At 43.2% G+C, this 21,063-nt stretch overlaps 1 protein-coding gene and 1 non-coding gene across 2 annotated transcripts in view; both read left to right on the plus strand.

Moving 5' to 3' along the window:
* The window catches only part of nop2 (NOP2 nucleolar protein homolog (yeast)), an 18,891-nt gene extending 7,233 nt beyond the window's left edge, over window positions 1-11,658 (plus strand). Inside the window, exons 7-16 of the mRNA XM_062991479.1 lie at window positions 156-355; window positions 1,017-1,106; window positions 1,198-1,285; window positions 1,381-1,521; window positions 2,998-3,137; window positions 3,286-3,375; window positions 5,079-5,201; window positions 10,203-10,300; window positions 10,397-10,533; window positions 10,618-11,658. Coding sequence (XP_062847549.1) covers window positions 156-355; window positions 1,017-1,106; window positions 1,198-1,285; window positions 1,381-1,521; window positions 2,998-3,137; window positions 3,286-3,375; window positions 5,079-5,201; window positions 10,203-10,300; window positions 10,397-10,533; window positions 10,618-11,156 — 1,646 coding nt within the window. The 3' untranslated portion in view covers window positions 11,157-11,658. The remainder of the gene's footprint in view (window positions 1-155; window positions 356-1,016; window positions 1,107-1,197; window positions 1,286-1,380; window positions 1,522-2,997; window positions 3,138-3,285; window positions 3,376-5,078; window positions 5,202-10,202; window positions 10,301-10,396; window positions 10,534-10,617) is intronic.
* On the plus strand, window positions 2,773-2,910 carry LOC134311012 (small nucleolar RNA SNORA29). Its single transcript, XR_010011379.1, has one exon. It is a non-coding gene; the product is annotated as a small nucleolar RNA SNORA29 (small nucleolar RNA).
* Window positions 11,659-21,063: the final 9,405 nt, after the last annotated feature.

Consider the following 21,063-nt stretch of genomic DNA (forward strand, 5'->3'; position numbering starts at 1 on the left):
AGTCGAGTCACGAGTCTTTAGGCTAGAGTCCGAGTCGAGTCACGAGTCTTTAGGCTAGAGTCCGAGTCGAGTCACGAGTCTTTAGGCTAGAGTCCGAGTCAGTTGGATATGTCTAGATTTTAATTATTTTGCTATTTTCCCGGTTTGTGGTGCAGGACTTTTATCGCTAGACCTGCAGAGCATCCACCAGAGGATCAAGGACGTGGTGGACGTGCTGTCCCACTTCAGTGAGAGGAGGGAGGAGGGCAGGGAGAGGTCCGAGTACGTGGCCCTGCTGAAGTCTGACCTCTGCACCTACTACAGCTATAACGACTTCCTCATGAGCAAGCTGATGGAACTGTTCCCCCACTCTGAGGTTCGTATCTGTATCCAACAGACCATCCCTAAACCGTTTGTGTCATTTCTCTCTGGTCCCGCAACCATGGACTGAACTACTATTAAGAAAATCCTGATGGAGGATCTCTGGTCATCAGTCCGTGATCAGACATCCTGTGTTAGTGTGTGTTGTGCTGGTATGAGTGGATCAGACACAGCAGCGCTGCTGGAGTTTTTAAATACCGTGTCCACTCACTGTCCACTCACTGTCCACTCTACTAGACACTCCTACCTAGTCGGTCCACCTTGTAGATGTAAAGTCAGAGACGATCGCTCATCTATTGCTGCTGTTTGAGTCGCTCATCTTCTAGACCTTCATCAGTGGTCACAGGACGCTGCCCACGGGGCGCTGTTAGCTGGATATTTTTGTTTGGTGGACTATTCTCAGTCCAGCAGTGACCGTGAGGTGTTTAAAAACTCCAGCAGCGCTGCTGTGTCTGATCCACTCATACTAGCACAACACACACTAACACACCACCACCATGTCAGTGTCACTGCAGTGCTGAGAATGATCCACCACCTAAATAATACCTGCTCTGTGGTGTTCCTGTGGGGGTCCTGACCATTGAAGAACAGGGTGAAGGGGGGTAACAAAGCTAAAACATCGTTTGTTTAAATCTGTGTACATGTTTCCGTTTCAGCTCATAGAATTTCTGGAGGCGAATGAAGTCCAGAGGCCAGTAACCATCAGAACCAACACGCTCAAAACCAGGAGGAGAGACCTGGCTCAGGTACACTGGGCAATATAACCAGGGTCACATGGTTTGTTTACCTGTATTACCACTGAAACTATTAATAGAACCCTCTTTGTTGTTCCTTTAGGCTCTGATCAACAGGGGTGTAAACCTTGATCCTTTGGGAAAGTGGTCCAAAGTGGGTCTGGTCATCTTTGACTCCTCAGTACCCATCGGTCAGTCCTCTAAATGAGCTCTCAGGTGTAAGCAGTAACCCTTAAAGCTGTGCTGGTGTCATGAGTCCTGATTTTTGTGTGTTTGTGTTCCTCAGGTGCGACTCCGGAGTATCTAGCCGGACACTACATGCTGCAGGGGGCGTCGTCGCTGCTCCCTGTAATGGCGCTCTCACCGCAGGAGGGCGAGTCCGTGCTGGACATGAGTTCAGCTCCAGGAGGCAAAACCACGTATATGGGTAAAGATTTAGCACACGCTTTTATCCAAAGTGACTTACAGTATTGTGACAGTGTACAGTCTAAGCAATTGAGGGTTAAGGGCCTCGCTCAAGGGCCCAACAGTGGCAACCTGGCTGTGGTGGGGTTTGATTACTAGTCCAGTACTTTAACTGCTAGGCTGCAACTGTCCTTGAGTGAAATCTGTATCCCTTATTTGCAATCTTTAAAATGGTGTTCCACAGGGCTCTATACTCGGTCCACTCCTGTTTCCTATTTACCTATTTTCATTTACGTTTTTGTTTGGCATTTAGCGGACACTTTTATCCAAAGCAACTTGCACTACTGTGACAGTGAATTGTCTAAGTAATTGAGGGTTAAGGGCCTTGCTCAAGGGCCCAACAGTGGCAATCTGGCAGTGGTGAGGCTTGAACCAGCGACCTATTGATTACTAGTCCAGTACCTTAACCACTAGGATACAACTGCCTAGGTTTCCTAGAGTGAAATCTTTGCAATCTTTCAACTGGTGTTCCACAGGGCTCTATACTTGGTTCACTCATGTTTCCTATCTACGTACCTACATTTACATTTTCTGCATTTAGCATTTTACTCAAAGCAACTTGCAGTATACAGGATTAAGGGCCTTGCTCAAGGGCCCAACAGTGACAACCTGGCAGTGGTGGGGCTTGAACCAGCGACCTCATGCTTACCAGTCCAGTACCTTAACCACTAGGCTACAACTGCCTTACATTTGCTCTAATTTTCTTTACAATCTCTTAACTGGTGTTCCACAGGGCTCTATACTTGGTTCACTCTTGTTTTCCATCTACACATTTACATTTAGCAGATGCTTTTATCCAAATCGACTTACAGTATAAACAATTGAGGGTTAAGGGCCTTGCTCAAGGGCCCGACAGTGGCAACCTGGCAGTGGTGGGGCTTGAACCAGCGACCTTATGCTTACTAGTCCAGTACCTTTAGGGCATTCCTACAGAATGAAATCTGTATCCTTTCTTTACAATCTTTCGACTGGTGTTCCACAGGGCTCTGTACTTGGTTCACTCCTGTTTCCTATCTACACGTTTACATTTAGCAGAAGCTTTTATCCAAAGTGACTTACAGTATAAACAATTGAGGGTTAAGGGCCTTGCTCAAGGGCCCAACAGTGGCAACCTGGCAGTGGCGGGGTTTGAACCAGCGACCTTCTATAAGCAAACGAATCGATGAAAATCGGCCGATAAACGTTTACATTAATTTTAGGCTGAGAAACCCAAGTTCCTGCTTTAGTACCGTACATCTGCATCATCCAGATGTGTGGCTATGCTAACAGGACAGAGAAACGTCCTGTCAGAGTCTGAAGGGGTGGATGGACAAACCCACCGCCTCTATATGTACTGACGGAACATCGACATGTTCATTAGGACCGTGTGAACTTTACAGTTTCTTCTAGTGTAAATTAACATATTTTTTTCACACCTTGTGAAATCGTGTGTCTGTAGCTCAGCTGATGAAGAACACGGGTGTAATCGTGGCTAACGACGCCAGCGCTGACAGGCTGAAGAGTGTGGTGGGGAACATTCACCGACTGGGAGTCATCAACACCATCATCTGTAACTACGACGGCAGACAGTTCCCTAAGGTCAGTGACCTTTAGATGAATTTAATTAACAAATATGATTTAATTTAAGAATATGATCTATTCTTACTTTCTCTTACTTCTGCTTTTCTTAGTGTGCGTTCCATCATGTTCTGTGTGATCTATTGTTGTGCTTTGTTTTGATGGGCAGGTGATGGGAGGTTTTGACCGGGTGCTGTTGGACGCCCCGTGCGCTGGTACAGGAGTCATCGCCAAAGATCCAGCAGTAAAAACTAGCAAGGTAATTTCTATACAGAGCTTAAATCCTAGCCGCTCAGGTGGCGCAGCGGTAAAAAGACACGCTGCAACCAGGGCTGGGTTCTGAGTACGTGGTATCGAATCCAGCTCTGCCTCCCCGGTCCGAGGCTGGGCGGCTGTATGAGCAACGATTGGCCGGTTGCTCAGTTTGGGGGCGGGACAAAGAACCGGATGTGGGTCTCTCTCTGTCAGAATGCGATCACGACCTCTGCCGGCTGATTAGAGGCGCCTGCACAAGAGATGAGGAAGAGCGCCCTTAGGGTGCGTCTCTCCGCATGCAACGCTAGGTGGCGCCAAACTCATCAATGTGTGGGTGGCAAAAACGCATCCGGCCGCTGCCCATGTTACGGAGGGGATACGGGGTAGCTTCGATCTCCTCGGTCAGGGCACGGTTCGGCATAGACAGAGAGGAAGCACCATGCTAACTGAACAATGGGATGCGCTAAAGGGGGAGATAAAAGGTAAAAAATAAATAAATAAAAAGCTTAAATCCTGATAGACATCATCATGGCAATGCAAGGCGAACCCAGTCCGAGTACACATCCTGCTGATCGTACCTGAGAACTTCTATTAAACGCGTCCTCTGCTCATGCCAACATATGAACGCCATCAGAACACAATTCCACAATACGAACAGCTACAAGGAGAATCTTCAGCTTAGTACCCCCCCCCCCCTTCCCCCAAAATCTGCTTACATTTTTGGAAGCACTTGCACTTAAAAATGCCATATAAGTTAGGAAAAAACTAACTCTACACCCTCATGGTTTCACAATCACTCTAACCACCATACACACAAGTAAAGGAAGCAAATTGACCCCCTACTTTAACGCTAGCACACCAGAGCTGGGATTTTGAATACATCGTATCGAATCTCATCTCTGCCATCCGTCTGGGCTGGGCGGCTGCATGAACCACGTTTGGCTGTTGTTCATAGGGTAGGACAAGCCGGATAGGGACCTCATAACTGATGAAATTACGACCTCTGCTGGCTGATTAATGGTGTCTGCACAGAGTCGAGGGATAATGCTGATTAAGGTGTGCACAGAACTGATCCGCATATGAACTCGCGTAGTGCGTAGTTGATGCAGTCGACTACTGCACACATGCCGGAGGGTGCGTGTGACAGTCTCGCTCTCCTCAATCGCCCCTTGTGCCCCTTGTCACAACACTCGGCATGTATTAAGCTTGCTGTTGTGTTTTTGTTATGCATGCCGTCCTGTAAAATAAATCGCAGCTTGTATATTGATCCTTAGTGTTTGTGCTGGTGTGTTTTGTGTTACAAGCCTTCGTGTAAAGACGACAAGTACACACGCCATGAAGACATTCCTACACGAGCAGTTTTAACCTCCCTCACAGCCATAATATTACAACTGAAAATATACAATAAAATGACAAAAATGTGTTAATGTAAAGACGCCTGTATGTAGCATACTTGATCAGGTGTGGCTGAACAGTCGGAAGATTAAAACGCACTAAACGTCACATGAACTCTGCACAATATCAATATAAACGCACTATCAGAAGATTTCTTTAAACGAAGAGCCATTAAATCCGCTCCAGAGATTCCGGTTATTAGAGCGAGACTTGAACAGCCGGACGTTCACATGATATTTCCGTCTCCGGCGTTTACATCATGACCTGTAGTGAATATTGATTTTCTGATGACCGTGTTCCTCCGTCTGTCAGGACGAGTCGGATATCCTGCGCTCGGCTCACCTACAGAAGGAGCTGATTCTGGCGGCCATCGACTCGGTGAACGCCGACTCGCAGACCGGCGGCTACCTGGTGTACTGTACCTGCTCCATCACGGTAAGCTTTCTAATCGACTGCGTCACGTGAAGGCGCTTGGCCGACCCCCACTGCTGACTCGAACTCGATCAAGACTCGAGAAGCTGGTAGGTTTGAGATGACGTGTGAGGGCATGAGATTTGGCAGCAGGTTATTTGGGCACAACTGGGCTAAATGCTACCACAGAATCAGCATCCACCCTATGAATGATTTGTTTCCAGCCAATTCTAATCGCCTGTTGGTTTTTCTTATGCATCGTGTGCTGGGGGGATTAAAAAGCTGTTATAACTGACAGTGTGTAAAATTGAGGTAAAAAACCACCTATAACATATTGTACAGATTAAATTGGGACTGTGTTATAAGCAAGGCCATGAAAGGAGCCGTCTCCCGTGTAATATGCAGTTTGCTGTGAAACTCGATGTGCTGCTGTCGGGATTTTTTGATTCTCATTTATTTGAAGTGAAATGTCAGTGTCCTGCCATCGTACTTTAAGATTACATTATATTGTATCTTATATCACTACTTCAAAAGCATATGAGTTTAGTAGGGGTGTAACGATACACTCTGCTCACGATTCGATTTTCTCACGATTTTTTTTCTGAAGTGTAAACAGTGCACATTTTCTTGTAAATTTTTTAAACAAAAAAAAACTTCAGTCCCTTGCAATTAAAGGTAATTACCAATAACAGAGTACTTTACTGTAACCTAACAGGTTTACCAAATTTAAGTTACTTATCGCCATCTTAAATTGAAAATCAAAGTAATCAAACAAGCTCATTGAGCTGAGCTGAGCATTTAAACAAATTTTCTTTGTTGCTTGAACTAATGTATTAACAAATTACATGTAAAATGAATTAGTAATGTAAAAAAAAAAAAACTTTGTATCAAATGTTTATTATTTAAATACATTTTAATATAGAATTTTACAAAATATAAAGAAAACACTGGAAAAACACCGTCCGCTGTCCGAATGTTCGCTCACTGTATATACAGTGTATCACAAAAGTGAGTACACCCCTCACATTTCTGCAAATATTTCATTATATCTTTTCATGGGACAACACTATAGACATGAAACTTGGATATAACTTAGAGTAGTCAGTGTACAACTTGTATAGCAGTGTAGATTTACTGTCTTCTGAAAATAACTCAACACACAGCCATTAATGTCTAAATGGCTGGCAACATAAGTGAGTACACCCCACAGTGAACATGTCCAAATTGTGCCCAAATGTGTCGTTGTCCCTCCCTGGTGTCATGTGTCAAGGTCCCAGGTGTAAATGGGGAGCAGGGCTGTTAAATTTGGTGTTTTGGGTACAATTCTCTCATACTGGCCACTGGATATTCAACATGGCACCTCATGGCAAAGAACTCTCTGAGGATGTGAGAAATAGAATTGTTGCTCTCCACAAAGATGGCCTGGGCTATAAGAAGATTGCTAACACCCTGAAACTGAGCTACAGCATGGTGGCCAAGGTCATACAGCGGTTTTCCAGGACAGGTTCCACTCGGAACAGGCTTCGCCAGGGTCGACCAAAGAAGTCGAGTCCACGTGTTCGGCGTCATATCCAGAGGTTGGCTTTAAAAAATAGACACATAAGTGCTGCCAGCATTGCTGCAGAGGTTGAAGAGGTGGGAGATCAGCCTGTCAGTGCTCAGACCATACGCCGCACACTGCATCAACTCGGTCTGCATGGTCGTCATCCCAGAAGAAAGCTGACGCACAAGAAAGCCCGCAAACAGTTTGCTGAAGACAAGCAGTCCAAGAACATGGATTACTGGAATGCCCTGTGGTCTGACGAGACCAAGATAAACTTGTTTGGCTCAGATGGTGTCCAGCATGTGTGGCGGCGCCCTGGTGAGAAGTACCAAGACAACTGTATGTTGCCTACAGTCAAGCATGGTGGTGGTAGCATCATGGTCTTGGGCTGCATGAGTGTTGCTGGCACTGGGGAGCTGCGGTTCATTGAGGGAAACATGAATTCCAACATGTACTGTGACATTCTGAAACAGAGCATGATCCCCTCCCTTCGAAAACTGGGCCTCATGGCAGTTTTCCAACAGGATAACGACCCCAAACACAACCTCCAAGATGACAACTGCCTTGCTGAGGAAGCTGAAGGTAAAGGTGATGGACTAAACCCAATTGAGCACCTGTGGCGCATCCTCAAGTGGAAGGTGGAGGAGTTCAAGGTGTCTAACATCCACCAGCTCCGTGATGTCATCATGGAGAAGTGGAAGAGGATTCCAGTAGCAACCTGTGCAGCTCTGGTGAATTCCATGCCCAGGAGGGTTAAGGCAGTGCTGGATAATAATGGTGGTCACACAAAATATTGACACTTTGGGCACAATTTGGACATGTTCACTGTGGGGTGTACTCACTTATGTTGCCAGCCATTTAGACATTAACGGCTGTGTGTTGAGTTCTTTTCAGAAGACAGTAAATCTACACTGCTATACAAGTTGTACACTGACTACTCTAACTTATATCCAAGTTTTATTTCTATAGTGTTGTCCCATGAAAAGATATAATGAAATATTTGCAGAAATGTGAGGGGTGTACTTACTTTTGTGATACACTGTATATATATATATATATATAGAGAGAGAGAGAGAGAGAGAGACGGGAGTGAACTTGTTCGTGACGTCACGTGTTTCGCGAATTACGGTTCGTAATCCGAAATGTGTTCGTACGTTAAGTTGAAAAAGATCACTCGTAACCCAAAATGTTCGTATGGTAAACGGTTCGAAACTCAAAAAGGTTCCAGACCTCCCAAACCCCCCCTTACCCCTAACCTCTCTAATGTCTTAAACGCTCTTTTTTGTTATTAATACGAGTATATTCTCCCTTAATCTTAAATTATAGAATAGACATTCCTGGAATAAACAATAATAAACAATAATACACAGTAGTACTGTACTGTACATAACACGCATCACATTTCAGTACAGTACGTGTGCTGCACCATACACCATAATACATTTCCTTCTTTTTATATAAAATGTAAACTTCCTTGTACATATTGTCGATTTTGGCATTCCAAACATAGAGGCAAGATCAGTCACTCGAACGCCACGCTCATATTTCTCGATAATTTCCGTCCGCTGTCTGAATGTATATATATATACAGTATATATATATATATATATATATATATATATACAGTGTATCACAAAAGTGAGTACACCCCTCACATTTCTGCAGATATTTAAGTATATCTTTTCATGGGACAACACTGACAAAATGACACTTTGACACAATGAAAAGTAGTCTGTGTGCAGCTTATATAACAGTGTAAATTTATTCTTTCCTCAAAATAACTCAATATACAGCCATTAATGTCTAAACCACCGGCAACAAAAGTGAGTACACCCCTAAGAGACTACACCCCTAAATGTCCAAATTTAGCACTGCTTGTCATTTTCCCTCCAAAATGTCATGTGACTCGTTAGTGTTACTAGGTCTCAGGTGTGCATAGGGAGCAGGTGTGTTCAATTTAGTAGTACAGCTCTCACACTCTCTCAAACTGTTCACTGAAAGTTCCAACATGGCACCTCATGGCAAAGAACTCTCTGAGGATCTTAAAAGACGAATTGTTGCGCTACATGAAGATGGCCAAGGCTACAAGAAGATTGCCAACACCCTGAAACTAAGCTGCAGCACAGTGGCCAAGATCATCCAGCGTTTTAAAAGAGCAGGGTCCACTCAGAACAGAACTCGCGTTGGTCGTCCAATGAAGCTGAGTGCACGTGCTCAGCGTCACATCCAACTGCTGTCTTTGAAAGATAGGCGCAGGAGTGCTGTCAGCATTGCTGCAGAGATTGAAAAGGTGGGGGGTCAGCCTGTCAGTGCTCAGACCATACGCCGCACACTACATCAAATTGGTCTGCATGGCTGTCACCCCAGAAGGAAGCCTCTTCTGAAGTCTCTACACAAGAAAGCCCGCAAACAGTTTGCTGAAGACATGTCAACAAAGGACATGGATTACTGGAACCATGTCCTATTGTCTGATGAGACCAAGATTAATTTATTTGGTTCAGATGGTCTTAAGCATGTGTGGCGGCAATCAGGTGAGGAGTACAAAGATAAGTGTGTCATGCCTACAGTCAAGCATGGTGGTGGGACTGCCATGGTCTGGGGCTGCATGAGTGCAGCAGGTGTTGGGGAGTTACATTTCATTGAGGGACACATGAACTCCAATATGTACTGTGAAATACTGAAGCAGAGCATGATCCCCTCCCTCCGGAAACTGGGTCGCAGGGCAGTGTTCCAGCATGATAATGACCCCAAACACACCTCTAAGACGACCACTGCTTTATTGAAGAGGCTGAGGGTAAAGGTGATGGACTGGCCAAGCATGTCTCCAGACCTAAACCCAATAGAACATCTTTGGGGCATCCTCAAGCGGAAGGTGGAGGAGCGCAAAGTCTCGAATATCCGCCAGCTCCGTGATGTCGTCATGGAGGAGTGGAAAAGCATTCCAGTGGCAACCTGTGAAGCTCTGGTAAACTCCATGCCCAGGAGAGTTAAGGCAGTTCTGGGAAATAATGGTGGCCACACAAAATATTGACACTTCAGGAACTTTCACTAAGGGGTGTACTCACTTTTGTTGCCGGTGGTTTAGACATTAATGGCTGTATATTGAGTTATTTTGAGGGAAGAACACATTTACACTGTTATATAAGCTGCACACAGACTACTTTTCATTGTGTCAAAGTGTCATTTTGTCAGTGTTGTCCCATGAAAAGATATACTTAAATATCTGCAGAAATGTGAGGGGTGTACTCAGTTTTGTGATACACTGTATATATATATATATATATATATATATATATATATATATATATATATACGTTTAATGCTTAGCCTCATGAACATGGGACGGCATTAATCTACGGCTCGGTTTATCACAACTGGGATGTTAAATGAAGCACCAGAGTTCAGATCGTGACAGTGGTTTGTTCAGTGTAGGTGCTCTAACCTCCAGCAGAATCGGTGACTAACAGGGCGGTGTGTTGCAGGTAGAGGAGAACGAGTGGGTGGTGGACTATGCCCTGAAGAAGAGAAACGTCAAACTGGTTCCCACTGGATTAGACTTTGGCAAGGAGGGTTTCACCAGGTACTGCAGCCCCAAATATTCTCCCTGTATAAGAGAATTGTGATAAACGGAGCGTTTAGCTTTTAAAAGGTTTAAAATGGTGTTTAATGTTTGTAGATTTCGAGAGAAGCGCTTCCATCCCTCCCTCAAGCTGACTCGACGCGTCTACCCACACTCGCACAACATGGACGGGTTCTTTGTCGCGAAGCTGAAGAAATTCTCCAACGCCATCCCGTCCGTACCTACAGATAAAGGTAAGAACCGAGCGCACGCTCTCTTTCTATACGCTAATTAGCTCTTTCATGCTTTCTGACTAATGATCGTCGCTCTTTGTGCAGAAGAAAAAGAAGAAGCGACAGATAAAACGGAGACGCCGGGTACGTCCTCGGAGAAGAACCCAAAATCCGGATCCAAAAAACACACCGAAGGTGCAGCGCAGCAGAAATCAGCAGACAACAAGCAACCCAAAAGCCCCAAAAACGCCCAGAAACCCGCCCAGAAACCCGCCCAGAAACCCGCCCAGAAAACCGCCCAGAAACCCGCCCAGAAAACCGCCCAGAAACCCGCCCAGAAAACCGCCCAGAAACCCGCCCAGAAAACCGCCCAGAAACAACAGACTGTAGTAACGAGTAAACGATTAAAAGCTGAAGGTCCTCAGAAGAAGAAGAAGGCCAAACTGGGTGGTCAGAACTCAAACAAGGGCAAGGACCCAGAGGAGGGCAAAGTGAAAACAAACGAGGAGAACCTGCTCAAGAAGAAAAACCAGAAGCAGAAGCAGAATCAGAAGAGCCTGCTGAAAACCAGAAAGAACCAGTTGGGGAAAAACAAATTCAAGAAGTTAAAAAACGTGCTGAAGAAACAGGAGGCTGGAGAGTAAAATATAAATATTAATAAATATTTCATAAACACAAACAAAGACTTTCTTTATACAGCGGGAACTAAATCTGATGTCTAGTATCGAGAACTTTGTGTGAATAAACGGTCTGGGTTCACCAGTAGTAATAATAATAATCTTTATTTAACAGTAGGGGGCGCTCTGAGCTTACAAGTTCGAATCTCAGCTCTGCTACGGCAGGCCGGGTGCCTACAAGGACAATAATTGGCTCGTCCGCGGGTGGGAGTGCTGCACTTATGCCCTCTGCTGGCTGATCGATGGTGCTGCACATAGACGGGGGATAATGGGGACCAGTGCTTGACTCTAATTGGGTACGACTAGATTGGGAGGAAAGATTTGAGGGAAAGTGCATAATAAACAATAAGGAATTAATAATGCATTTGTGTGTATGTTTAAAAAAAGGTTTTTGTTTTATTCACAAGTTTTATGATGCCTCATGTAAGTGGCAAAATAAACTTTTATATAAAAGTTATAAAATACAAAAGTGACTGGATTATTTTTTACACCTGAGCTGAATTCTTTATAAAAATACTGAGAGGAGCATCAGAGAGTAACAAAAAAAACAGAAGTGGCGCTTGGGAGGGGCGCAGCAGTGAAGTACGCCAACCGACTATTGCTGGGATCGAACATTGTTGGCAACTGAAATAGTCTAGCCATTAGGAGGTGCACTTGTCCGTGCTGGTCCCAAGCCTGGATAGCAATAGGAAGGTTGCATCAGAAAGAACTGAACTGAAAACTGTGCCAAATCAGGTATGTGGACCAATTCTGCCGCGGTGACCCCTAAATACAGAGCATCGGAAGATTGTCGGTTCAAATCCAACCATTTAAGTGATAGATTCCATTTTATTGTCATTGCTCAGTAAAGGTACAAGGCAACAAAATGCAGTTACCATCTACCAAAAGCAGAAGCAGCTTTCAAGAATATAAAGATCCTGTATGTGTTTACATAGATATTAAAAAATAGAAATGTGCCCGCTCAGGTGGCGCAGCGGTAAAGTACGCTAGCGCACCAGTCGGGGTTTTGAATGCATCGTATCGAATCTCAGCTCTGCTTTTCCGACTGGGCTGGGCGGCTGCATGAACAACGATCGGTTGTTGTTCAGGGTTAGGGGTAAGGAAGTCGGATAATAGGTCCTCATAACTGGTGCGACTGCGCCCCCTGCTGGCTGACTGATGGTGCCTGCACAGGGCTGAGGAATAATGCTGATGGGGGTGTGGCCCTCCGTACACAGTGCCCGTATGAACTCGACTCATGCAGGTGAAAAATGCAGTCTGTACTGACTGTACGTGTCAGTGGAGAGGCGTTTTCAGTCAGCGGTGAAGGGTCGAATCAGTATAGAGAACGCAATCAGGGTAACTGGACACGACTAGATTAGGGGGCAAATATGGGGGGGGGGGGTGAATAGAAAATTAAAAAAAAAAAATAGAAATGTAAGGATATATAAAAGATATATATAAAATTTTTTTGAAAAAGTTAAACGAATATTGTACTGTTTTATAAGATGTATTGCACAGATTTTAAAAAGGTATTACCCATGGTTCAGTTTACATGAAATGAGTGCAGATAAAAAGCCATAGAAATTACTGTAATAGTAGCAAATAGTAGCATTGTGCAAAAAAAAACATCGTTAAACGTATACGTCTATGGTTAGTTTATATATTAGGCAGCAGGTGAACATTTTATCCTCAAAGTTGATGTTAGAAGCAGGAAAAATGGGCGAGCGTTCAGAGCATCTCCAAAACTGCAGCTCTTGTGGGGTGTGTCCCGGTCTGCAGTGGTCAGTATCTATAAAAAGTGCTCCAAGGAAGGAACAGTGGTAAACCGGCGACAGGGTCATGGGCGGCCAAGGCTCATTGATGCACGTGGGGAGCGAAGGCTGACCCGTGTGGTCCGATCCAACAGACGAGCTACTGTAGCTCAAACTGCTGAAGAAGTTCATGCTGGTTCTGATAGAAAGGTGTCAGAATACACAGAGCAGCACAGTTTGTTGTGTATGGTGCAGCATAGCTGCAGACCAGTCAGGGTCCCCATGCTGACCTCTGTCCACCACCGAAAGCTCCAATAATGGGCACGTGAGCATCAGAACTGGACCACGGAGCACGAAGGTGGCCTGGTCTGATGAATCAGGTTTTCTTTACATCACGTGGACGGCCGGGTGCGTGTGCGTCGCTTACACGGCACCAGGATGCATTATGGGAAGAAGGCGAGCCGGCGGAGGCTGTGTGATGCTTTGGGCGACGTTCTGCTGGGAAACCTCGGGTCCTGCCATCCATGTGGACGTTACTTTGGAGACGCTTGCCTGATGGCTGTGGCCTCTTTCAGCAGGATGATGCAGGAACGGTTTGAGGAGCACAACAACCAGTTTGAGGTGTTGACTTGGCCTCCAAATTCCCCAGATCTCAGTCCAATCGAGCATCTGTGGAACGTGCTGGACAAACAAGTTCGATCCATGGAGGCTCCACCTCACAACTTACAGGAATTAAAGGATCTGCTGCTGACATCTTGGTGCCAGATACCATAGCACACCTTCAGGGGTCTAGTGGAGTCCGTGCCTCGACAGGTCAGGGCTGTTTGGGCAGCAGAAGGGGGAACAAGACAATATTAGGAAGGTGGTCATAATGTTAAAATATTGGGAAATTTGGGTACTACATGAAGCCTGGACTCTGATGGGGTCAGTGGATTAATGTATACGCTCTCGGTGTCCACATTTTTTTGGTCACGATGTGTATTACATGAAGCCTGGACTCTGATGGGGTCAGTGGATTAATGTATACGCTCTCGGTGCATGTTGATAGAGGGTTGTTGATGGTGTATTAATTCGGCCTGAACCCGGTGCTAATTTACCTCAGAGCTGCGCGGTGACTGATGGGGGCTCGTGATGGGTTCAGGAGGCTAAAACGTTCAGCGTTTAACGCGTGAACTCTGGCTACGCGCTTCACTTTTCCCGCGCTTTGATGTGATCACCATGGCAACGCGGCGATGGCATTCAGTAAGTTTGGAATGTATTTTGTGTGGTGAAGTCTCTTTTTCAGCTGAAAAGCTTCCTAAACACCTTAATCACGGCTCATTGTTCCACCCCGCGGGCTTCATTGTGTGGAGACGCGGAGAGAGTGGGCAGAGCTCTGATTTTAATTACAGTGCTACGGTGGCACATGCACGGGAGATAATGGCCGCCGGTGTGTTCAGACCTGAGCCTAATGGAGTTCAGATCCCCCTCCTCCTGATTGAACACTATTGTAGGTAGTTAATCGGAATGATTGAGAAGGTGTGTAGGGGGTCGTGTGGGTGTGTGGGTTCGAGCATACGTACTTCTCACACCCCTTCTTACACTAACAGCATAGTTTGACTTTTTATTCATTTAACTCTGACTTTATTGCTCTGGTATAAAATAATTAGTGCTCATGCACGCTGTGTAGGTAGTTCAGCTATTCATTAAAAAAATAATAATAATTATAGTCATTTTTCCATTTTAATGACTTTCTCAGTTCTGTCCAGCAATTTAACCCCATAATATACCTGTACAACATCAGGAAGATTCGTCCATTTCTCTCCAGGGAAGCTACCCAGACTCTGGTGCAATCACTTGTAATCTCACGGTTGGACTACTGCAACTCCCTTCTGGCTGGAGCTCCCATGTCCACGATTAAACCCTTACAGCTCATTCAAAATGCAGCTGCACGTCTGGTTTTTAACCAACCCAAACACTGCCGCATCATCACCCCACTGCTATGTTCTCTTCACTGGCTTCCTGTAGCTGCACGCATTCAGTTTAAAACACTGACGCTCGCCTACAAAGCCAAAAATGGACCAGCCCCAAGCTACCTTCGTGGCCTAATCAAACCCCGCTCTGTACCACGCAACCTCCGAGCCACTAGTCTCGCTCGACTCGATCCTCCACCCAGAACTCGAGGAAGACAAGCATCAAGGCTGTTCTCTGTTCTAGCACCGAAGTGGTGGAATGAACTTCATCTGTCTGTCCGAACATCTGAGTCTCTTGCTGTCTTTAAAAAACGATTAAAAACCCACATTTTTACTAAACACTTAAGCTGACTTGTACTTACTTACTGACATTTTGTTCCATTCTTTTCCATTTCCAAAAAAAAAAAAAAACAAGGCACTTTGGTTCTAACAGGTTTTAGCAGAATTATGTTCTTCGACTGTTGTTTACCTAAACTTGAGAAATGAAATGTTCACTATAGAAGCACTTCTGTAAGTCGCTCTGGATAAGAGCGTCTGCTAAATGCTGAAAATGTAAATGTAAATATCCCATAAAATATATCCCATAAAATACTTTCTTTATCCATAATATACTAATTTATCCCATAATATACTTATTATATCCCATAATATACTTAATATATCCCATAATATACTTTCTTTATCCATAATATACTTAATATATCCCATAATATACCTAATATATCCCGTAATATACCTAATACATTCCATAATATGCTTTCGTTATCGATAATATACCTGATACATCCCATAATATACCTGATACATTCCATAATATACCTAATACATCCCATAATATACTTAATATATCCCATAATGTATTTTTTATCCATAATATACCTGATACATCCCATAATATACCTAATACATTCCATAATATACCTGATACATCCCATAACATACTTATATCTCATAATATACTTAATATATACCATAATATACTTTCTTTATCCATAATATACCTAAAACATCCCATAATATACTTTCTTTATTCATAATATACTTAACATATCCCATAATATAATTAATATATCATATAATATACCTAATACATCCCATAATATACTTAATACATCCAATAATATACTTAATATATCCCATAATATACTTAATACATCCCATAATATACTTAATACATCCCATAATATACTTAATACATCCAATAATATACTAATACATCCCATAATATACTTAGTACATCCAATAATATACTAATACATCCCATAATATACTTAATACATCCAATATTATACTTAATACATCCTATAATATACCTAATACATCCCATAATATACTTAGTACATCCAATAATATACTAATACATCCCATAATATACTTAATACATCCCATAATATACTTAATACATCCAATAATATACTAATACATCCCATAATATACTTAGTACATCCAATAATATACTAATACATCCCATAATATACTTAATACATCCTATAATATACCTAATACATCCCATAATATACTTAATACATCCTATAATATACCTAATACATCCCATAATATACTTAATACATCCAATAATATACCTAATACATCCCATAATATACCTAATACATCCTATAATATACCTAATACATCCCATAATATACTTAATACATCCTATAATATACCTAATACATCCCATAATATACTTAATACATCCTATAATATACCTAATACATCCAATAATATTAGAGATGGGGCGATCGGGGTTTTTGGCACCGATTCCGATCTCCGATCTCCTTTCAGGGACATCGGCCGATAGCCGATAGCCGATTGCGATGGGGAAGGGGGGTGGGGGGGGGGGGTGTTTAGCAGTAAATAAAATAAATAAACTTAAAAAGAGCCTCACAGTGAAGATAAACCGGAGCAGCGCGCGTGTGTGTGTGTGTGTGTGTGTGTTTGTGCCTTTAGAAGAGACGCTTTGTTCACTGTATCGCTATAAGTGATTCATTGATTCACGAGTCATTTTTCGCGAAGCGTAAGTTCTTCTTCTCGGTTATCTCTCCGTGTTTACTGTTATTAATTAAATGTCGTGGTTTTAAATAAACACCAGCTACTACAGAACATTCTGTGTGACTCTCTTACATTAAAAAGCTTCATTAAAAAGCTTCATTAAACTGCTATTACCACAGATCTGTAACCGAGTCAGACTCGTTCCGTCTAAGGAGCTAAAAGTTCAGCAGATGATCCTGAACTAACGAATTTGGTAATGAATAAACTTTTGCCTCTGATTGGCTCTGTAACGTTTTCTGTTCTCATCTACATCACAAGTAAGAACCGCTCACGATTTACCAAAGTGAACCAGGAGTTTATATAACGTGCTGATAGAATCGACTCAGATGTGACGGGGTTGAATTATCTTTTTAAAGTAAATATTACAATCAGCAAAATTACATCGTAAGAGCTTTCACGATGGTTTCTGTACGATGGTTGATGAATGGTGATGTGATGGTTGGTGCTTCGTAGCTCAAAGTCTGGATCAATCCACTGAGCTGTTAACTTAACGTGATCTTTATATATCACACCATCGGATCGGCTACTTTTAGGAAATATCGCCGATCGCCGATAGCATACTTTGATTAAAAATTGGCCGATACTGATTCATAGCCGAACGATCGTCCCATCTCTAAATAATATACTAATACATCCCATAATATACTTAATACATCCTATAATATACCTAATACATCCCATAATATACTTAATACATCCTATAATATACCTAATACATCCAATAATATACTAATACATCCCATAATATACTTAATACATCGTATAATATACCTAATACATCCCATAATATACTTAATACATCCAATAATATACTAATACATCCCATAATATACTTAATACATCGTATAATATACCTAATACATCCCATAATATACTTAATACATCCAATAATATACTAATACATCCCATAATATACTTAATACATCCTATAATATACCTAATACATCCTATAATATACCTAATACAGTGTATCACAAAAGTGAGTACACCCCTCACATTTCTGCAGATATTTTATTATCTCTTTTCATGGGACAACACTATAGACATGAAACTTGGATATAACTTAGAGTAGTCAGTGTACAACTTGTATAGCAGTGTAGATTTACTGTCTTCTGAAAATAACTCAACACACAGCCATTAATGTCTAAATAGCTGCAACATAAGTGAGTACACCCCACAGTGAACATGTCCAAATTGTGCCTAAAGTGTCAATATTTTGTGTGACCACCATTATTATCCAGCACTGCCTTAACCCTCCTGGGCATGGAATTCACCAGAGCTGCACAGGTTGCTACTGGAATCCTCTTCCACTCCTCCATGATGACATCACGGAGCTGGTGGATGTTAGACACCTTGAACTCCTCCACCTTCCACTTGAGGATGCGCCACAGGTGCTCAATTGGGTTTAGTCCATCACCTTTACCTTCAGCTTCCTCAGCAAGGCAGTTGTCATCTTGGAGGTTGTGTTTGGGGTCGTTATCCTGTTGGAAAACTGCCATGAGGCCCAGTTTTCGAGGGAGGGGATCATGCTCTGTTTCAGAATGTCACAGTACATGTTGGAATTCATGTTTCCCTCAATGAACTGCAGCTCCCCAGTGCCAGCAACACTCATGCAGCCCAAGACCATGATGCTACCACCACCATGCTTGACTGTAGGCAAGATACAGTTGTCTTGGTACTTCTCACCAGGGCGCCGCCACACATGCTGGACACCATCTGAGCCAAACAAGTTTATCTTGGTCTCGTCAGACCACAGGGCATTCCAGTAATCCATGTTCTTGGACTGCTTGTCTTCAGCAAACTGTTTGCGGGCTTTCTTGTGCGTCAGCTTCCTTCTGGGATGACGACCATGCAGACCGAGTTGATGCAGTGTGCGGCGTATGGTCTGAGCACTGACAGGCTGACCTCCCACGTCTTCAACCTCTGCAGCAATGCTGGCAGCACTCATGTGCCTATTTTTTAAAGCCAACCTCTGGATATGACGCCGAACACGTGGACTCGACTTCTTCGGTCGACCCTGGCGAAGCCTGTTCCGAGTGGAACCTGTCCTGGAAAACCGCTGTATGACCTTGGCCACCATGCTGTAGCTCAGTTTCAGGGTGTTAGCAATCTTCTTATAGCCCAGGCCATCTTTGTGGAGAGCAACAATTCTATTTCTCACATCCTCAGAGAGTTCTTTGCCATGAGGTGCCATGTTGATTATCCAGTGGTCAGTATGAGAGAATTGTACCCAAAACACCAAATTTAACAGCCCTGCTCCCCATTTACACCTGGGACCTTGACACATGACACCAGGGAGGGACAACGACACATTTGGGCACAATTTGGACATGTTCACTGTGGGGTGTACTCACTTATGTTGCCAGCTATTTAGACATTAATGGCTGTGTGTTGAGTTATTTTCAGAAGACAGTAAATCTACACTGCTATACAAGCTGTACACTGACTACTCTAAGTTATATCCAAGTTTCATGTCTATAGTGTTGTCCCATGAAAAGATATAATGAAATATTTGCAGAAATGTGAGGGGTGTACTCACTTTTGTGATACACTGTACATCCCATAATATACTTAATACATCCAATAATATACTAATACATCCAATAATATACTAATACATCCCATAATATACTTAATACATCCCATAATATACTAATACATCCCATAATATACTAATACATCCCATAATATACTTAATACATCCCATAATATACTAATACATCCCATAATATACTTAATACATCCAATAATATACTAATACATCCCATAATATACTTAATACATCCCATAATATACTTAATACATCCAATAATATACTAATACATCCCATAATATACTTAATACATCCAATAATATACTAATGAAGCATAACATTATGACTTAATATTGTGTCTGTCCCTCTTTTACTGCCCAAACAGCCCTGACCCGTCGAGGCATGGACTCCACTAGACCCCTGAAGGTGTGCTGTGGTATCTGGCACCAAAACTCCTGTAAGTTGTGAGCTGGGGCCTCCATGGATCGGACTTGTTTATCCAGCACGTCCCACAGATGCTGGATCGGATTGAGATCTGGGGAATCTGGAGGCCAAACTGGTCGTTGTTCTCCTCAAACCGTTCCTGCATCATCCTGCTGAAAGAGGCCACAGATATCAGGGAAGCGTCTCCATGAGAAGATGAACATGGTCTACAGCAATGCTCAGGTAGGAGCTACGTGTCACAGTAACATCCACATGGATGCAGGACCCGAGGTTTCCCAGCATCACACTGCCTCCACCGACTCGCCTTCTTCCCATAGTGCATCCTGGTGGTCCAGTTCTGATGCTCACGAGCCCATTGTTGGTGCTTTCGGCGGTGGACAGGGGTCAGCATGGGGACCCTGACTGGTCTGCAGCTATGCAGCCCCATACACAACAAACTGTGCTGCTCTGTGTATCCTGTCACCTTTCTATCAGAACCAGCATGAACTTCTTCAGCAGTTTGAGCTACAGCAGCTCGTCTGTTGGATCAGACCACACGTGCATCAATGAGCCTTGGTCGCCCATGACCCTGTCGCCGGTTTACCACTGTTCCTTCCTTGGAGCACTTTTGATAGATACTGACCACTGCAGACCGGGACACACCCCACAAGAGCTGCAGTTCTGGAGATGATCTGACCCGGTCGTCTAGCCGTCACAATCTGGTCCTCTTCAAACTCACTCAGATCCTCACACTCGACCATCTCGTAATAAACTTATTCTACACTTGTTTGAAAAATGTAATTTAAGTAGTTTATTATCTGTAATTTAGTTTCACTGACTTACGACTTTTAGACCTACAATCTTGTACAATCTAGTATTGCAACTACAACCCCAAATCAGAAAAAGTTGTGACAGGATGGAAAATGCAAATAAAATAAAATAAAAGAGTTTCTTACATTGACTTTGACTTTTATTTGATGTCAGACAGGATGAACCTGAGATATTTCATTTACTTAATTTCATTTAAGCAATAGAACACTCGAGGTCGTGTGTTATTATGAATAACATCACGGCTGTGATTTGGTCGCAGATAGATCATCAGAGCCGTGATGTTATTGGCGATAACACACGACCTCGAGTGTTCTATTGCTTTTATACAACAGTTTTTACAAAATAAAGAA

The sequence above is a fragment of the Trichomycterus rosablanca genome, chromosome 3 (genome assembly GCF_030014385.1).
Source record: "Trichomycterus rosablanca isolate fTriRos1 chromosome 3, fTriRos1.hap1, whole genome shotgun sequence".
Taxonomy (NCBI): Eukaryota; Metazoa; Chordata; class Actinopteri; order Siluriformes; family Trichomycteridae; genus Trichomycterus; species Trichomycterus rosablanca.